This window comes from Fukomys damarensis, unplaced genomic scaffold (assembly GCF_012274545.1).
Source record: "Fukomys damarensis isolate Sample0158 unplaced genomic scaffold, DMR_v1.0_HiC HiC_scaffold_39, whole genome shotgun sequence".
Classification (NCBI taxonomy): Eukaryota; Metazoa; Chordata; class Mammalia; order Rodentia; family Bathyergidae; genus Fukomys; species Fukomys damarensis.
The window spans coordinates 112,564,091-112,583,905 of record NW_022900951.1 but is presented as its reverse complement, the minus strand read 5'-3'; the positions used below and the strand labels follow the sequence as shown (position 1 = coordinate 112,583,905).

General features: G+C 42.1%; 1 protein-coding gene across 1 annotated transcript in view; it reads left to right on the top strand.

Moving 5' to 3' along the window:
* Arhgef6 (Rac/Cdc42 guanine nucleotide exchange factor 6) overlaps positions 1–12,449 on the top strand; it is a 116,372-nt gene extending 103,923 nt beyond the window's left edge. Inside the window, exons 15-22 of the mRNA XM_010642577.3 lie at positions 210–355; positions 1,433–1,558; positions 3,136–3,156; positions 4,340–4,433; positions 5,530–5,607; positions 7,998–8,097; positions 9,971–10,025; positions 11,174–12,449. Coding sequence (XP_010640879.1) covers positions 210–355; positions 1,433–1,558; positions 3,136–3,156; positions 4,340–4,433; positions 5,530–5,607; positions 7,998–8,097; positions 9,971–10,025; positions 11,174–11,314 — 761 coding nt within the window. The 3' untranslated portion in view covers positions 11,315–12,449. The remainder of the gene's footprint in view (positions 1–209; positions 356–1,432; positions 1,559–3,135; positions 3,157–4,339; positions 4,434–5,529; positions 5,608–7,997; positions 8,098–9,970; positions 10,026–11,173) is intronic.
* The last annotated feature ends 7,366 nt before the right edge of the window (positions 12,450–19,815 follow it).

Sequence of the window (19,815 nt, the reverse complement as noted above, 5' to 3'; positions counted from 1 at the left end):
GTTTATTTTTATAAATCAGACATGAATATTTATTTGCTTTACTACCACAGCGTATCTGTTCTTAATACAGAAGTTTGAAAGGGCTATTCCTTTGGTATGAAGACCCCTGAAAATAGACACCCAAAATCCTACTTACATGAAGTGTACTTATGAATGAGACAAGCTCAAGGTTCTTGTGTTTTTTCAAATATTTGTAATCGGTGCTACAGGTAACATAGTAGAGAGGATTGTGGTCCATTGCAATAACAACCAGGACTTCCAGGAATGGTTGGAGCAGCTGAACAGACTGACCAGAGGACCTGCATCTTGCGGTTCATTATCCAAAACGTCATCATCGTCATGTAGTGCTCATTCTGTAAGTAGACCTTTTGTTCTGGCCAGGGATTTTGTCAGCTCTTGCCTGCTAAATACTTACAAGAAGCAGCGAGCTCACCCTTTGTCTCTAGGGAGTCTGTATTTGTAGATTTTGAATTACAGTTGAACCTCACTAATTCTAATTTCTCATTGTGAGGCTCATCCAGATTAATAAAGTGTCACTTAGAAGTGCCCAATTTTGTTTGACAGTATTCAGATACTCCAACTAACTGCTAGCCAAGTGTCTCTAACCAGAAATCCTGCTAAATGTTTCAGTGGTGAACGAGACTTATTTAGGAGCTGTCATTGTCATATTAATAATGTGCTATCAAAACAAATAGCTTACTTCCCTAAATACCTAAACATCTCCATGTAACCGCACTCATGCCATCGCATTTGCCTAGTAACGTCTTCCAATTGTAAACTTGTAGTACTGTCTGCATCTGAGTTATCACTGACTTAGAACTCATGGAATTTGAATTGATGAGATTTTACTGTACTTGTTGGGTGACATGGAAGATGTGCTGTGTTGTCTGTTAACACTCAAACCTGTGATGCCAAAATCCCTGTTTTGAGTGCTGTGTGTTGTGGTAGAATATGGGCTTTGGCATCAGTCTGGGTTTGTATCTTGTCTTTGCCAATTACTAGCGAGTTATTTCACTGTGCTGAGTCTATGTTGTAGGCTGCTCTGATGAAATATCCTATTTAAGCACCTAGTAGAGTGCCAAACACATCACTGAACTCGTGTTGCCTATTACTCCGTTTTCCTCCCCTACAGAGGAGAAAACAAGTCTGATTTTAAGGAAACTGCAGGAGAGAAAGAGAGGGAGGGAGACACAGAGAGCTGGGAGAGAACAAGTATCAAGGGATGTTGAATTAGTTCTGGTGCTTTTCCTTAACGACGCTCTCATCTTGAGTGGGAAGCGCCAGTCCTCAAACTGGCGACTTGTTTTTCCGTCTTTCCCTTTCTATGGCTGGCTTTGTTGATCCGATGATGCTACTGTTGTTCTCTCACGGTGTGGCACAAGGTCGGGGTTCAGATGGCAGATTGCCAAGATCTCATCAGACATTTTCCCAGTCTTTTAGCTCTACCGGACAGCCCCGAGGACCCTTGGAGCCTCCTCAAATTATAAAACCGTGGAGTTTAAGTTGTCTACGACCTGCACCTCCACTTAGACCATCAGCAGCACTAGGTTATAAAGAGGTAATTTTGCTACATATGGTATAACATGCTTCTGACAAAGCCATTTGGGCAGCTTATTGCAAATTGTTCTGTGAGAATGCGCTAGAATGTATAATAGATGATAGTTGTCAGTCAATCTTGAATTGCTAGACTTGGTGATATTTTTGTTTCCTAAATTTCCATTTCTCCTTGTCCATCTACAAATATTTGTCAAATATCCACAGGGTTTTTACACACTGCCTGAGTTTCCCTAGCCTCCTCTTGAAGCACCTCTGCTTTACCTTTACATGATTCTGATAATTCTTAAATTAATTAACGATGCACACACATCTTAAACCAGAGCCACTTCATTTAGAGTTGAATTTCCAACTAAAGAGACCCGTCCAGCATTTTGGAGCATTTTGATCTATGAAACCAAACCAATAAAGTGCTATGAGGCCAAGTGTTGAGTCCAAACTGTGAAAGTAGTTATTTGCTGTAGTAGGGAAGGGAAAAGAAGTTAATGAAAGGAATATCTTCTTAAAGAGAAGCTTTTCAGCACCAACTTTAGAGGACAGCTGAGATTTGGGTAGTGTGGGAATTTCAAGGCTGTTGTTTTTTTCCTATCAAATTTGGAAGTCAAGAAATGTAGTCACTAGCTTCCATAACTGTGTAGAAGGTAGTTACCTTTTTCATCCAGTGAATTTTCCCCCTCTAGCCTGTTCCTCATTGCTTCTGATTTCAGAAAAGATGCTCGTTTGTTAATAACCGTTCTTTAAGTGGGTTTTGTTGAGTGAAGAATGAGTTTTTGAAAGTTACAAGATGAGCCTTAGAATTAAGATACAAAGGCAGCTTATCATTCTGTCAAATATGTGTTTTTCAAGGAGTGATGCAGACTTGGATCAATTTTGAGTGTGTTTCAATTTAAACCACCATGCTTCTGCTTCAATTAATTGTTGCGTACAGCTCTTAGTGCAGAAAAAAAGTGGAATAATATCTGGACACTAGAGAATTTTTTTTACCTTTTCAACTTGGCATGATAGGAGACATAGTGCTTGAGCTGAATCTTTATTGTGTATCTGTATTCAGAATTTGGCCAGGAAACTGTTCCAAGATTTGCTCTGGAAATTGATCTGCAGTTCCTTCAATCATCCAATTTCTTCTTTGATTACTTAAACTAGGAGTGCCATTTCATAGTTACTTAGGTCTCCTTTCTGATTATGGATATTTGATAATTGTCAGTTACTAAATTGAAATTAAGGTGAGCTTTGAAGGGTAAAGGTGACTTCATCCTTCACATAACTAATCTATTAAAACTAAGGCATGATCACTTTGTTTCTGCTCGGGGAAGAGAATCATTAATATATTCTTACTATGTAGTGTGTATTTCAATTATTTTCAGCATTTGTTGTTCTGCACAGAACTGTATTCTTTGAACTTTTGCATGATGATATTGCATCTGAAACTAATGTGGGGAATGTGATGATATTCTATCTGTGTAATTTATGATAACACTAACATTTCAAATGTTGTTTTAGAATTATTGATAAATGGATTTGATCATTATAACCATCGACCTCTCACACTTATCTTCTCTTTCTTTACATATTCATTTTAAGAGGATGTCTTATATCTTAAAGGTAAGGGTAGAACAATGTCTTTGGCTTACAGTGACATCATAATGTTGTTCTGTAACCTTTGATGAATGAAGCTTTCCCTCATGCTTGTATTGTCCTTTGTTATGATTGGTGGCTAAAATATGAAGATGCAATTCTGACATGTAAGTAATTTCTTCAAAAAGTAGGCTTACGTGAGATACATACAAAAATGTCATCTTATATGTAATGCCTTAAAATTGCCCATTTCCTGCTTTTTAAATGCAGTATTTGTCCTTTTATTTTTGTCACATATGAGTTTCTCATATCTGTTTTCAAGTCTAAGTAGATCACTGTGGCTAAGAAAAACAAAGTCTTTGTTTCATATATTTCAAGGTAGTAATTATTATCCATGCATCATGGAAGATTAGGATAAGGTAATCATGAGGGTTTTCCTCCTAAGTGTAAGGTTCTAATCTGTACTCTTGGCTATTGACAAGGAACATTTTTTTTTCAACTTGCTGGTTATTCATATGACAAAAGAAAACCAGCAATTCCCCTCTCCGTTATCTACTAATTAAACATGACTTTGTACATATATAGTTAAACTTTGTTGTAGATATGTTACTCCTAACCCAAAAATATTTATCTGGAAATCCTCCATTTGGCTCTGCTCTCAAACTTTAACAAAATTACTTAGTCTCTCTTCCTTAATTTTTTGACCCCATGAATGAAAATTATCTTCTTCTGCATGGGAGTGCTGCCTAGGAAAACTCATTGGTGTAGTTTGGAAGCTCGTAGAAAAGTGATAAATATTAGTAGTTACAGTTGTTCCTTAATTCCCTTAAAAGTGTGTTGGTAAGGAACAGCAACCCAGCTAGGAATCCTCTTATTTTTCTAGGGTTAGCATGCATTAGTTTCCCTGCAGATGGTACCCTAAAGGCAGCTGGCCTCCTAGAGAATCTGCCTAGTGTTCAGTAGATGCACTCTACTCTAATTCACATCCCTGTGGTTCTTAAGTGGAAGGTGTCATCTGTTCTGTTTTATTTAATCTGGTAGAGTTTGTTAGAGTCGTTTAGATTATGTATATTGTTAAATTTTGATGCACTCCTAAGACTGTCAAGCTAAGAAAGAAGCATTCTGTTTAATTGGTTTAATTGCACTTGCTCTATTTTAATTTGTACTTGGGGGAGAATTTTAATTTATTAAGGAATCTTTATCCTTATAGGAGTCCAGTAAAAGCCCCAAAACAATGAAGAAGTTTCTTCACAAAAGAAAGACAGAGAGAAAACCTTCAGAAGAGGAATACGTGATTAGGAAAAGTATGTGTTTTATATTTTCTCAAAGTTATTTATGGATGAGCTAAAATGAGAATATTTTGGAAGCAAATGATTGGAGCAATTTGTTCTCAGCATCATCTGTTATAAAACTGCACAGAAAGGTTTGGTACCTCTAAGACTCTTGAGTGAGCTGACTCCAGCTGTACTTCCTGTCATCTTAGGCAGACATCATCTGTGTCATTTTCATGATATAGAACATTTCACCCCACGAGAAAGGCCCATTTGCTGTGGACACATTTTTCCCTCTTGGTTTCTGATGCTTGAGATATTTTCCTGTACAGAGACAGATTAAATAAATGTGAAGACTGAAACCCTACAGAAGTCTCATCTCTTGTGACATTCTTAGAGCGCCAAGGGAATTAGCCCATTGGTATCTAGAAACAGGGCTTGGTTTTGAGTCAACTGCAAAGTCAGTCAGCCGATCAATCTATACCTAGTTGCCTCTAAGGCTGTGAACTGTGTGCTTGGGACACACACCAAGGAGGAAGTGATGTCTCACAAAGAGATGGTAGGACTATACCAGTTTAAAATCTAATTTAGGTCAATTTTTCCTGGACTCCAGCTCTGCGTGTACCTTCCCCACCCCATGTTTGAGTGGGCACATCAGCCTTCTGACAGGATGCTGCCATCCAGGCATTTCACGAATGAGCTGGGGAGGGAAGGAGGGATGAAGGAGATTCAGTGCCTGTGCTGGCTGGTTGAAAAGATAGGTGGCATTAATGGAGAAAGCTTCCCAGAGAAAGAGAGCCTCAAAATTTAGAGGGGAGGAAAGCAGTGATATATTGGGTGAGACCTGAGGTCAGCGCCAAGCCCAGTGCTGTGATTTTGGCCTCTGAAAGATGACTGAGAGGAGTCCCATCCCCACGGATCCCTAAGCTTTAGGAGCAGGTTCCTCAGTTCTGCACAGACTCTGTGGGGTTGCTGCCACTCTTCTCTGTGAGGGCTGGATAGCTCTTTCTCCTGCCATTCAGAGACACACTGGGCAGACAAGCCAGCCCTTGCAGTGCAGTGTGCTGTGTCATTGTGACGGTGCAGGGGCATCTCTCTATGAAAAGTCATTATGAATTCAACTCCACAGGTACAGCTGCTCTGGAAGAGGATGCTCAGATTCTTAAGGTGATTGAAGCCTACTGCACCAGCGCCAATTTTCAACAAGGTAATGGTTCAAGTGGGTTCCCCCAAAGTACTTTCTCTCATTTAAAAAAATTCTATGGGTACATATTTGCAGTGCACAATGGTCACAGTCATTGTTGGATGAGTTGGCACAAGTACATAACAAATCTTCATTCTTTTACTCCTCATTTCCCTTCTCTCCTTCCCCTTCCTTCCCATCAGCTCTCAGTCCCCTTCCCATTTGCAAAAGATCTAGCTCCCCGAGTACTTTCTCTAATGAAGGACGTTTCTTCTTTGCTGCTCACTGCCTCTCAGAAAAACAAAACAGTGGTGCAGTTTGGGGTGCAGGGTATGGAGAGCAGGTGACGTGGTGCAGAGGAGCCGTGCGGGACTGCATCTTTCAGATAAGGTGGTTTGGCTGCCACACAGTTTGTTTACATACTGTTGCTTTTCAGAGAGAGAGAGAGAGAGAGAGAGAGAGAGAGAAGGAGGGAGCGAGAGAGAGAGCGTGAAGGAGGGGGAGAGAGAAATGCCAGGGGGAAAACTTGGAGGTGATACTAGTGAAAAAAGATTTAAAGTCATTTAAAGTACATAGATACCTTCAGCAGCACTAGTTAGGAATTAAAGAGCCCAGAGAGTTCCTGTGTCTGTGAACTGATGCTAATCTCATCTTATAGGCAGATTTGGAAAGGAAGTCAAAATTACTATCTTTGATCAGCTGCATATTTAAGCAAACAATGCTTCACTAGACGCAAGTTTCAAAGTTGCCCTAGCACTCTGGAAATGTAGCTGTACAGCAGGGACTGTTCAAAATGTACAAAATCTGTCAGGGAGCAATCCAGTGATAGTGTTACCCTGAACAACTTTCAGATTATAAACTGAAAGCCAGATAATGTTTTCTGGTGCACCCTTGTACTTTTTAAAAGTTAGGCCACATGAATTATACCTTTTGTCTTTCATTATCATACATACTCAACATACTTTAGGGGAGGTCTTCACATCTACATAACAATGAATGCCCATAATGCTCCACTTTGGACAGCCCCTGACCAGTCCCATGGCATGAGAGAGGACTTCCCAGGTGGCCTGCTTTGACATATTTTTTCAAAGTAGCACATCTCTGAGGCTTTCATGAGGAATGTGTTCACTCTGAAAGTCAATAAATACATTTGTCCATGCAGAGGGGACAATTTCTGCTTCACAGATAAAACCTGGCTGTGCTTTCAGACCTGTCAAGTTCAGAGACCAAGTTTCTAGGAGTTAGGAGAAGAAAGCAAGGGTGAGTTTCATTATGAAAACTGGGACAGAAGTGGGGACAAAGATACAGACCCTAGAAGGAGCATCCCCCATGAAAATCTAATCTCAGCCCTCTCCCCACCAATCATTTCTTTTCCCATCAATTGACTCCACCCATCTACCCAGAGGCAAAGGCCCAGGCCCAAACAGGCACTTTCTGCTCCTCCTCTCCCTTCCCCAAGTGGGAGATATTTCACATCATACTTGGCACAGAGCAGGCCTTTTTAACATCCCAGTGTTCCTCTCTCCCTCTCCAACAGGAAGTTCTGTTTCTCCAGAACTGACTCCTCTTGTTCTTGCTGCATTTAGTCAATCAGTCTTCTGTGCATTGATTAAGCACTCATGGTGTGCTATTTCTTGGTGACACATCTCACTTCAGGAAAAGGGGGAGCGGTTGGTAAAAGCAGAGTGTACACATGACTGAAAGAGCTTGGCCTAGAAGAGACGAAGCCAATGACTCAGGGAGACCAGGGCTGAAGCATTTGTGTTCTGAGACAAGGATCCGGAGTGAGCAGGATGTTGGAGGTTCAGGAGATCTGTTTTGTCAGGCCTGATGTCTGTTCTGCCACTTCCTCCGTTTCAGAGCCTGAAGTCAGTCTGAGCAGGGAGCAGCGAGGAACCTGGCTCTTAATCCAAAGTCCAAAGTGACCTCCTTTCTGCCCTAGGACTGTGAAGAGACAGGGGAACAGAATGCTGCTGCCAAAGCCCTTCGAACACATTGTATCCCCTGCAGTGCCATTCTCAACATAGTCTTTACTAAAATCACACAGCACCATAGCATAGAACGCTGCATATTGTTCCCTGGAGATTTTCAGGGACAGAGTGATTGCTGGTCAGCCTTTTGCTCTGGAGGAAAGTCAGGGGGTCTTTTTTGAGGACAGGTGTTATAGGTGTTTCACTGATTTCTCTGAGTGCAAAACGCACCTCCCCTGGGACTAGATAATGCATTTGGCCACTCAGATTTTCTCCTGTCAGGAAGATCTAGCTAGCATGTGTTGGGTGTCTGTCTTCTGTGTGCAGTGTAGCAGCATCCTCCGAACAGACCCTGCTATTACAGTTGTGGAAAGGAATGAATACCTACCGATAGTCTTTAGTAGTAACTCTCCACTGTCCTTGTCTTGCTACCTTCATCTGTAGGTGCTCGGAAAGATTCTGTTCCACAAGTCTTACTCCCTGAGGAAGAGAAACTCATTATTGAAGAAACTAGAAGCAATGGCCAGACAATCATCGAGGAAAAGTGAGTGTAGCAGGCAACACTTTTCTTGCTTTGTCAAGGTCTACAATAAAAGGCTCGCAGGGATTCCAGAGACATGGTCCCTTGGGAGTGCTGCCTCCCTAAAAAGGGAAGGAGAGGCCCATGGCCAAAACCTTCTAGAGAGCTCCATGTTCTGGCTGCTATCTGGCCAGCTAGCTCTTCTATGACTACTTCAGAGACCCCGTGAATCCAGTGCTCTGTTGGGTTGTGGGGGGTTGGGATGGGATGAGCAGGGCACTTGTTTCCCTGGCCAGGGGGATGCCAGGATTGAGTGAGGGGCTGGACTCTAGCATGGTTGCATCATTTAAAATCTTCCAGCAATCCAGTGAGACAAATGCAACTCCCACCCCTTTTACAGATGAGGGAACTGAAGTTCAGAAAAAACACTGTACATCTCTGACCAACCTTTCACAGTGGTGTGTGTGACCTACAGGGGAAAATCAGGTTAATACCTTACCGCTCATGAAGTCAACACAAAGTAGCCAAATATTTTATTTGTTTAAACGTGAGTCATTTCTGAAGTCAGGCCTGAATTTGCATAGGGCAGCACATTTCAAAGGGTTTGGCATCGCCAGTGTACTTTTATATCTGGCATGTGAAGTGGTGAAGCGCTTGGGCCTGAGGGAGCAGGCTGTGTTCAACTCCCGACTCTGCTACTCATTAGATGTGTGACCCGGGCAAGTCCTTGCACCCCTTTCTGTCTGTTTTCTTCATCGGTAAAATGTGGATAACAGTAATTCTTTTAGAGTTGTCGTGTGATCAGATATAGTAAGTATAAAGGCTAACATGCAATGAATAAGGACGGCTATACTAATTATTATTATTATAGATATGTTCATCTTCACAACCTTGAGAGGGTTTTGAAGAATGTGGTATTTTCTCCGTTTTGTATGCAAAGCAACTAAGACCAAGACAGGATGAGAAGAAACTGGTTCCCCAAGGTTAGAACCTAGTAAGTGCAGAATCCGAACTGGAACCTACATCTGTAAACTCCTTGTCCAGAGAAACAGCTAGAGAAGAAAGACTATTGCACAATCATGTCAGAATACTTCATCCTCTTTTAAGGGGTGGTAATCTATGGTACTTTCCAGAAGGAAAGCCCTGACTGTGAGTCATGTAAGGCCACGAGTGGTCAGATTAGCAAGAAGGGCAGTGCCATAGCGCAGGAATGCTACAGAAATGCTACAGAAATCAGAACCTTAGGATGGGAATCTTAAAAAGTTCACCTTATAGAAACAGAAAGTAGTATTTTTTTTTTGCCAGAAGGGGCGAAGAAAATGAGGAGATGTTGGTCAAAGGGTGCAAAGTTCAGTTCCACAAGATGAAGTAAGTTTTGGTAGACCTAAATACAACATGGTGACTACAGTTACTAATACTGTCTTGTATACATGGAATTTCCTAAGATAGTAGGTCTTAAATGTTCTCACTGGGGACACATACAAAAAATAGTGACTGTCAGGTGATGGGTGGGTTAATTAGCTAAATTTGGTCATCATTTCACATTGTAAACATATGTCAAAGCATCATGGTATATACCTTAAATATATACACTTTTTTTATTTGTCAACTGTACCTGGGCCTGGTCTCTTGTTTTTTGTTCACATGTATTAGAAGTGATTAGGAAAGGAGGAAGGATGTATAGGAGAGGCGCCATAACACAGCGCTGGAACTGGCACATGTGCGGGTGGGTTGTTCTCCCATGAAAAGAAAGAATGTGAGGACTATTCATAGCAGGACCCATTCCACATCTGCTAGGAAGTCCACTCCTTCCAGGATCTGTATTTTTACAGAGCTGCATATTACTTAATACTTCAGTGCCAGCCATTCATCTCCATACTTTCTCTTTGTGTTCTAGGAGCCTTGTCGATACTGTTTATGCCTTGAAGGATGAGGTCAAAGAACTGAAGCAGGTAATAAAATACAATAGTCACTTTCTCAGATAACAGAAATACTCTGTCTTCCTTGCCACCCACTGGTAAACGCTGTCAGGAAATGTCCAAGAGAGAGGTGGTGATGGGGATTTTTATTTTACTTGTATCATCAAAGTGGGTTTTATTGACTTTACCACATGACCTTAGGTTTCAATTTCTCAGGCTTGTTTATATTCCTACTTGGCAGTTTATGATAGGTCTCAAACTTAGTTATAACTTTCTTATTCCCTGATATCTAAAAAGAGAACCCAGGAAAAAGTAAGCTGATCCTGGGTGTGTAAGTATACGTAGAACTATAAATCACAGTATGTGGACCCTTGGGGAGATGTGGTCTGGTGCTCGTAATACTCTACCTGTGGACAGAGATTGTAACTGCTGACAACGGAGAGTGTGGGCAGGAAAGGAGAAAGCAGGTACTGGAAAACCACTCAGGAGATTGTTACAAAACTAGGATGTGACACAGTGAGGTCCTACAGTAAGGCAGGCCAATGAGGCAGTGGAGGAGGAGGGCAACTATGAAGGAAGGCACAGTTAGGAGATCGGACTTAGGGATTACTATGGCATGATGCTGGGATCAAAAGTACTAGGGTTAAAGATGAGGCTTTCCCCCTAGAGTATCTATCTAGTTTGACATGGTGGTGCCCCTCATGGAGATCAGGAGGTACAGGAAGTTTGTGTGTGATGGGGAAAGATGAGGAGTTCACTTTAGGACTTAATGAATATGAGGTGCTTGTAACTTAACAGCTTGAAATGTCAAGCTGGAATTTGGGATTACAGGCCTAATGCTCAGGGGATGAGATCAGAGTTCGAGGTATTTGGGATGTCCCTTAGTAGACACTTTGGTTGAAAGACAAGAGACACTAAATGCAAAGAAGAAAGAAAGAAAAGAAAGAAAAGGGGGCCAGGCAGCCAACCTCAGAGAATTCTTGGGCTGCCAGGAAGAAGAATGGGTATGATTAAGCAGAGGCAGGTAGGAAGCACCAAGCGACTCCCTTGTCTTAAAAGCTGAGGATGTGGAGCTCAAGCAAGGAAAGTGTAGTGAGAGGTGAAGGATGCTTCAAGGACACAGCAGGAGCCCTGGGACAGGTGCACTCTACTCGGGAACCAACGAGTCTTTCCCACCACAGGAGAATAAAAGAATGAAGCAATGCCTGGAAGAAGAATTGAAGTCAAGAAGGGACCTGGAAAAGCTGGTTCGAAGGCTTTTGAAGCAAACAGATGAATGCATTCGAGCTGAATCCAGTAGCAAGACCTCGGTTCTTCCATAACCACCACTGTGCAGCTGGGCAGAATGTGCCTTCAGCGTGTCTTGAAATGTCTGGCTGGATGACTTGATTCAGTTCTCACTTGTGTGGCTTTTGTTTTGTGTTTGAGACTCTCTCTCTCTCTCTCTCTCTCTCTCTCTCTCTCTCTCTCTCTCCACACTGTGTATGTGTTTACTTGGGTATTTGTTGTTTTTTTGGTTATGGGTTAGTTGCTTACTTTTTCAACAGGGGAAAAAGCAGAAGGTGGTGGTTGGTCATCATGGCCTCAGAATATTCTCCATTCAATAAGAAAAGGAAAGCTAACACAGGCAGATGACTGCAGTGCTTTTCAGATGGCCTTCATTTCACAGTGCCTCTGTAATCAATAGCTGTTGCCACTGGGTCACCCTCGCTGGTCTGGCTGCTATCTCAGGGCAGCTGGCCATGGCATAGTAGATATGAACCTGACTTCCCCTTGAACACCTTCATGTGCAGCAGCCCTTGCTACTTAATTTACTGAAGGCAAAGCTTCCCAAGTTTTGACCAGAGAAGGCGAAAGACTAACACATTGCCCAGTGATCTAGCTGCCCTTCCCTAGTCTGTGGCCCTTCAATCACACATTGTTTTCTTATTGCCTTATATTGTCTGTTAGACCAAGAAAACTGCAGTAGTTGTATCCTCCTATGCTGGTGTACACTTTAACTCGGTGGCACAGAAGTTGTGGTCATTCATGCCAACACCAAACCCACTGGCAAATTGCATTGGGCAATCCCCTTACAGCAGTAGAGTTGACCAGCTCTTCCCAGTGCATGATAGGTCTCCTTTCCTAGCTTTCTGCCTTGTGTGTAAGTCCTCAACTCCCCAGTGCTTTCAGACAAACATACCAAGTGGTGTGTAAAATGGTATATATGTGTTGTGCTTACTTTAAAAAAAATGTAGTTAGACTGTGAGTAGTTAACTTTACCTTGCATATTCAAACTGTGACCTTTCATCCTACAAAACAGTTTTCATTGAGAAGATACTGTGTACCATGAGAAGCTATAATAATCATCACCCCTTTTTCTTTTCTTTTTTTTAGCCCCTTTTCAATATAGGACTCTAAGCATTGTGTGCAGAAATATGCTGTTGGTCCAGTGTGTATAATCAGAATGAAGGGGCTCCACCAGTAGCTGTGCTGGTGACTAAGCTGGTTACTTGGAAATCTTTTATGCAAGTTGCTTATTGAAGCAAAGCATAAGCTTTGTACTATCCCAGAATTTAGAACTGAGGAAGCAGGTATAGAAGAGAGTCATCAAACAGTGCACATCCAAATTCAGCACAACTCCAAATCGGCCCAAGGCTCTGAGACAGAGCATGCACCCCACTCCTCTTCCCCTGAGGACAGAGGGTATTTGACTGGACTGCGAAGATTACTAGAAAGAGAGGCAAGAGGCCAAGAGGAAGATGCAAATTGTCTTCCAAATATGTTTGATAGGTACCCATAAATTTTGCGCATGTCGTTAAGAAACCAAACTTGAAACTTGAGACCTCCAGCTTGCCGTGAACCCTTTTTCTTTCTGGCACTGAAAGTCTCAAGGTTCCTTAGACTCATGGTACAGGGCTGTTGTCTGCTTGGTGAACAGTAGAAACCACAGTGTCCACAGAAGACCGTGGACTCTTCTGCCGAGCAACTTCAGCCAACCACACTCAGCCATTCCTGGAAGCTTGAGAGTGAAGATTTCTAGGAAGGGCTGTCATTCTGTTTTTAAGTACAGGAGTTCAGCTACGACATCTTGCATCTAAGGATTAAAAACAACAACAATAATTACCTAGATGTTCACATCTGCCCTGTCTGTAGTTAGTCAACGGCTTACAATAGATGTGCATACTATATCTATAGGAAACACTTTTTTGATTACAAAATACTTTAGTTCATCGCTTAAAATATTGAAGTCTTTATTTTAAAGAAATGTGTACATATGCATGTTTTGGGGACTTGGCCTTCGTGATGAGAGGCCATTGGTACCCTGGGTAACAAAGCTTCTGCAGAGTGCTGTCCGCGCTTACACACTAAACAATATACAAAGGAAACGAAGCCATGTTAACCTGAGAGCAGTGGCTCATAGCTGTGTTGTTTACAATGCTCTGTAAATGGGCTCCTGTCACTCGGTAATTAAATTGCTGCCCTTAGAGGCCTTTCAGTTTGTTCTCTGTCATATCACTTCTTACACGAGCCTAAATTTTCTAACTTGTTTTTATTTTAAAAACTTTTACAATTGACATTTTCAATAAATAAGAATAAGCAGTGCTTTATAAAATAAGTCTTGTTTCCTTTTTTTTGGTAGCTGGTATGAAGAAAGATTGCTTTTCAATGTTTTAAAAGCTGCATTTTGTATTTACTTGACTCATACTTAGAGTATTTGTTTGTGGGGTGTGGTGCAATGTTTTAGCACATTTGTATATTGGGATGTGACTGTGTCGGGCTAATTGTAGTATCCATCACCTCAAATATTCACCATATCTCTGTGGTGAAAACATTTAAAATCTGGGTTGAAATGTACAGTAAATTATTATTAGCTGTAGTTACCATGTCGTATAATCGGTCTACCTCACAAACATAGTCCTCCTATCTAATGGAAACTTTGGATATTTTCATCACTGTCTCTTGTTTTTTTTTATGCTGTCATTTCTTTTTTTTTTCAGCTTTAGTTGAGTTTATTGGTACATTTTAGGGATACAGTACAGTTACATTCATTGTTGGGATCTTGTACCTCCACATGACAAGTCTTGGTTCTCATTTTTTCCCCTTACCCCTGCCCTCCCTTCACCCCCTCCTCCCCTCCCCATCTACAAACACTTCATTTCCATCTTTTCATTACCTCACATTTTTTTCTTTTCTTTTCACTGTCTCTTTATTTCCTCATTCCACTCCAGCTTCTGGTAAGCACCATTCTACTCTCTCTTTCTGTAAGTTTGACTTTTTAAGATCACTTACAGAGTCCATGAAGTATTTGTCTTTCTATTCCTGGCTTGTTTGGCACAGCAGAATGTCCTCAAAGCTCATCCATGGTGTTGCAAAGGACAGAACGTCCTTCTTTTTAAAGACTGAAGAGTAGTTCATTGTGTAGATATACCGCATTTTCTTTATCTGTTCATCCCTGGTGGATGCTTCAGTTAACCCCATATCGTAACTGTTGTGAATAGTTCTGCAGCGAACATGAGAGTGGGGAGAGCCCTTCGGCATACAGTTCTTTTGGAAATGGTGGGAGTATCGATAATGTATAAACTGGGGCCAGAATTATTAGCTAGTACATCCTCATCAGCTCTCCAAGTCTGGCTGTAGTTTTTCCACTCAAGAGAACTTCTGTTTCATGGTATGTACTGCACCTGCAAAGAAGGGAGTGAATGTCACCTGCCCATAAGATAGAGTCTTCCATGGAACCAGGGAGTATTTGGAGGGGCATTCGTGGCAATATATCTGTTACTCAATTTTTAAAAACATTTACTGTATATTTTGATGGTATCCTGGTCTGTCTGCCTCTTGGACTCATAATCTTTCTACCACATTTACTCCTCTGCACTTGGCACCTGAAAACTAAGGCTTCTACCTCAGCCATCTCCCCTGGTAAGGTCACCAATGAACTCTTAATTGACAAGTCCTGGAACTTGCTTTTTGATGTGCAGGTTCTGACCCTGCCTTCAGGTAGATAACCTTTTTCTTGGTTTTCATCTCTCCACACATCCGTGGCTTATACTCATCCTTTCTACCACCCCCTCTGTCTTCGTTGCTGACCCTGCCTCCTTTGCCTGTCCTCAACACTCTTCCTCCTCCATTCTATAGACTTTTTCTAGGAAACCTTGTCTATGCCTATCACTTCCTTTATCAAAACGCAAATGACTCCAGTGTCAGTATTTTTCCAGCATGACCTTTCTCCCAAGCTCTGGACCCATGCATGCAGCTACCCGCTGAACATCTCAGCTTGGATTTCCTGTATCACTTCTAACCCAACTTGCTCCAAAACTGGACTCCTCATCTGCATTTCCAAATCTGTTTCTCCAGGGTTTCCCATGCCAGTAAAAACTAATCTAGTCATTTAGTTGCCCCAGTCAGAAATAAGGGCTTTATTGTACATCCGATCCTCTTCCGCAAGCATTTATAAACTTACACATTGGTGCTTTATAACCCTAGTCATGGAGTCTTATCATTTTAACTACTGTATTCCCTTAACTGCTCTTCTTCATCCTCATGACCATTGCCTAGTTTGGGCACTTGTCACCTCTCCCTTGAACTGATACATGTCCTTGTTTCTTTTGTGTTCCCTGTAATACTGGTCCTTGCCCTCATGATGCAGCATTTACACCAGGCGAAAAATGTATGCTCTCTTGTTTTGTAAAAGACTATAAGCTCCTCAAGGGCAGGGACTGGATCATCTGTGTACCCCACATGCATAGCACAGAGCTTTATTCCTTCAGTGTTAATGCATGGATGGATGGGTGGGGAAAAAGTCTAGCATTCTATCTAGTACAAGAAGAGAGAGTTAAATCTAAGATGTATTCAAGGTTGCACGTTAGACTCCAAAAACAGTTACAGTTAGGTACAGAAGATAGGGGCAGCGATTTTGAGCAAAAAGTTTGGACTTTAAATTGGATTCCATTGCAAGAAAATATAAACTGACAGGGAACTTCAGGAATGAGGTATAGAGAGAAGAGCTACATATTAAACTGATTTTCCTGAGAGTTGCTGAGTTGCTTAGAGGGTTGCTCAGAAGACTGTGACACAGAAGAGTCATGTTTATGTGCTGACATCCCCTAGATCGAGAATCAATAATCATAGTCATTTGAAGAAATCTTCCTAAGTATAGAACCACTCAGGCCTCCTGAAAATTCGGATCTCTTCAAGCTGCTATTGGTTGTTCCTGACAATGAAACTGCAGAGTCTTTTCTATAGACAGATCCACTGTGAGATTTTACGTCTTCCCATAATTGAACCTGTTGCTTTTGCTCTTCCCTGCCTCCCTTTGCTCTCCTTTCTTCTCCTTTCATTTTTTGCTTTCACTTTGCTTCACATTGGATGTTGTATGGCCAAGGCTGCTTGTATACTAGAGCTGCCAGCCTCTCTTGGTCTCAGAAGTTTCAACCATTTTGCAATGCTATCCTGTCCACTTTCACTGAATGCAGAATGGCATGCAGAGGCACATGGAGACCCACCTCATTGCTCTCTACATGACGATCTGCATGAGAGAGCAGACTCGACAGATGAGGACTCTGGGGCCCAGGGGAGGTAAAATGACTCACCTGCAGTTAAAGCAGTTAGTACCAAGTGGAGCCTAAATTGAGACCGTATCAGCTCCAGACTTAGTCACCATATTACAATGAGTATTTCCGCTTTGGTTTTGTTTTAAATGAGCATGTGATTCACAAAGAAAAAAAATAACACAAAGCATACTTAGTTCCGTGCTTCTGTGCCTCAAAATGCTTCGGACTGCTTAAAAGCTTTCGGCAGTGGGGCAGGGGACTTAGCTCAGTGGTGCCGCTGCGTGCCTTGCCAGGACACAGTCCTGAGTTCAATTCCTGGTACCAAAAAAAAAAAAAAAGTGCACATCTCCCACCACAACGGTACCAGGTCCCTTGGCAATAGTCATGTGGCACAAAATGTGTTGCATTCGCTCCTGTGTTGTTTCCCTTTAAGTTAGGTGCCCCTGTAGGTACGGCTTGTTAAAGTAGACCCTTGCATTTCGTAGTCACTTGCTTCCTATCAAGTAACAAAGGGAATAACACTTTATATTTTGTTCATTTTGTGTTTATCTAGAAATAAAAATTATGGGTATTCCAGCATTCTTGCCCCAGCTTTAGATGGAATACAGAAATAGCATACTTATAAAAATGGAGCTAAGTTAGATGGTTTATGATCACAGGATTACAGCTAGATTAGTAATGTACCCAAATCCTTAGCATTTATTGGAACAACTTTGAAAGTGTTCAAGTGAAGTTTGGAGCAAATACCACATGCTATTTTGCAAAGTATCATGAAAATTATTGTAAAAATATATTATCTATTTTTATCTGCAGTATAACTCAGTTTTTCTGTACTCCATAAAAGCATAATTTCGATATTTTTTACATTATGGGGGTCTTTATACTATTTCAAAAATTTGTTTCAACCAGTACACAATTTCATGGATTATCGAGTTACAAGAAGCTGCATTTATTCATTCAATTATTCCTTCATGCAGCAAACAAAGGCCCGATTCTATGCCAGTCCCCATGATAGACACAGAAGTTACCATGGTGATCAGTTCTTGGTCCTCATGAAGCTACAGCACGGGAGGGAAAACCTCAACCACAAGGGCTGTGAAATACTTGCTAAGTGCAGTGTGCACTGGGGGAAGGGAATGGATCTTACAAGAAAACAACATGCCAGGGGCCTAAGGAGGCAGAGCATTTATAACCTTAGAAGTTACAGCTTAGAGACAGAGAGGTGTGGGCAGGAGACACATAAATTCTTTATTTTGGTCTTTATTCTGATGGCAGAAGGAAGCAGGGACATGGTGAAATCAGAACTGTGCTTAACAATTCACAGAGGCTGTGCAGAGAGAATTGATGGGAGCGAACAAGAATGGAGGTGAGGTGTGTAGGAGGCTGCTCTCCTGTTCCAGAAGTGAGAAGACAAAAGTTTGCACTAGGACAGTGGCAGTAGAGATAGGAAGAAGAGGATGAAGAACTAGGTAAGAAGTAAGATCAGTGAGCATAGGCAGGTGGGACTGGGCATGAGGAGCTGATGAGGACAGTGGGTTGTGGGCCTGGGCTCACCATTTAGAGACACAGGCAAATTCTAAGGAACAGGTAAAAATTATTGTATCAATAACACGAAAGTGGCAATTCAAGCCAGAAGCCCAGGTGAGGCAGTCCGTGGGAAGCATGCAGGACAGAAAGAGAAGAAGGTGAAAGATGGGACCTGGAGTCCGTGGGAAGGGCAAAGTGACTTTGTTAGGAAGCAGTCTGGGAGGCTAAGCACAGTTGGGCATGTGAGGCTGAAGCTACAGGAGGTGGCATTTAGAGAGCACCAGAAATTATGGGAGAAGAGCTAACCCAGAGAGTGTAGAGTGCTTTTGTATCAATAGCATTACTTCTGGTGACAGACATTATTGGCAACATGGTTAGTAGAGGTGTAAACAATCTCAAAAATAATGATTACCAAGGGAAAAGAAGGGGGGTGTGAATTGCATAGGCAATATTTGAATCAAAAGAGAACATGAGTGTATGAAGACTACTTTAAAACTCCGTCCAAGAGGACATGGATTCATTTCTGATGAATCCTATCAAAGGGCTGATGCCTCTCGCTGCACCCCGTCTTGCAGGTGCATTGCTGAAGTGTGGCACTGTTTCACAGTGGGCACACAGCTCCTGTAAAAGGGGAAAGGTATGGCCTGCAGGTCATCTTTCTCTCTGCCAGCTTGGCCAAGTCCTCCCTCGCCTAGGCCCAGGACCCTGGCTTTCCAAAGGAGGGCCTGTGCACAGTGAACGGATCACTAGTGAGTCCCCTAATCCACAAATGTCCACCCTGGCTCATACCCAAATTCTCTCGCTGGAGAAAGTGCACAGCATGCAGATTTGTCTGGCGCACTTTCAGCTGCTTGGCAGGTGTTTGCTGCAAGGTCGTCAGAGTCCAGAAGGGGCTGTAGCAGCCACAAGACTGAAGAGCAGGGCCGGTGACCCAGAGCGGCTCTGCCCCTCCTCCTTCCCTTTCTTATTTCTGTAGTCATTCTTTGGATGACCACGTGGTGCTGTCTTAAGCAAAGCACTGTGCCAATAACAATGAAGATGCCACATTGAGTTTCTTATATAAATAATTCCTCGATTGGAGGTGATAAGAAATACTCGATTGGCTTCAGGGGGCAATGGAGGCCAATACCAACCCTCAGGGCATCCTAGTTTCATCTCATCAAAAGTGCAGCCACTTAAATAGCTGTTCTAAAGATGTTTACTGCTTCTTATTTAAGACCTTTCTTCAACCTCCTTTGGCTGATTAATTTTAAAATGTCACCCTCCTGCAACCCCTTTAGAGCAAGCTGGAAATGAAGACTTACATTGCTTTTCTCTAAACAGGCTTCCACGTCATCCATCAAAGGCCATAGCTGACTTCCAGGGAGCGCTGTCACCAAGATAATTTTGTTGTGTACCAAGCTTGAGAATTCAGTTTATGAAAAAGCACAGAATATGGCGCAATTCCCTCCCAGTATTTCCCCTTTCCCCAAAGTGGCCAAGAGCTGCAGGAACTAAACAACAACAGCGATGTTAAAAGATCTTTATTACTCAAAAATAAATAACAAGATAAACACAAGTTCACTCTGGACACAATGGCGATTGCAGGGAGATACAACAGATTTCCTTTAAATACAGTCACTTTGTGATGGGGAGGGCGAGGCTCGGAGCTAGCTGCTCTCCCTGCTCTCCCCCCTCATCTACAGTGTTGCAGAAATAAGGGACAAGGGAGAAATAAGGTAACTGGGTAGCAACAGCCTGACTGATTTGTGTGTGTGTGTGTG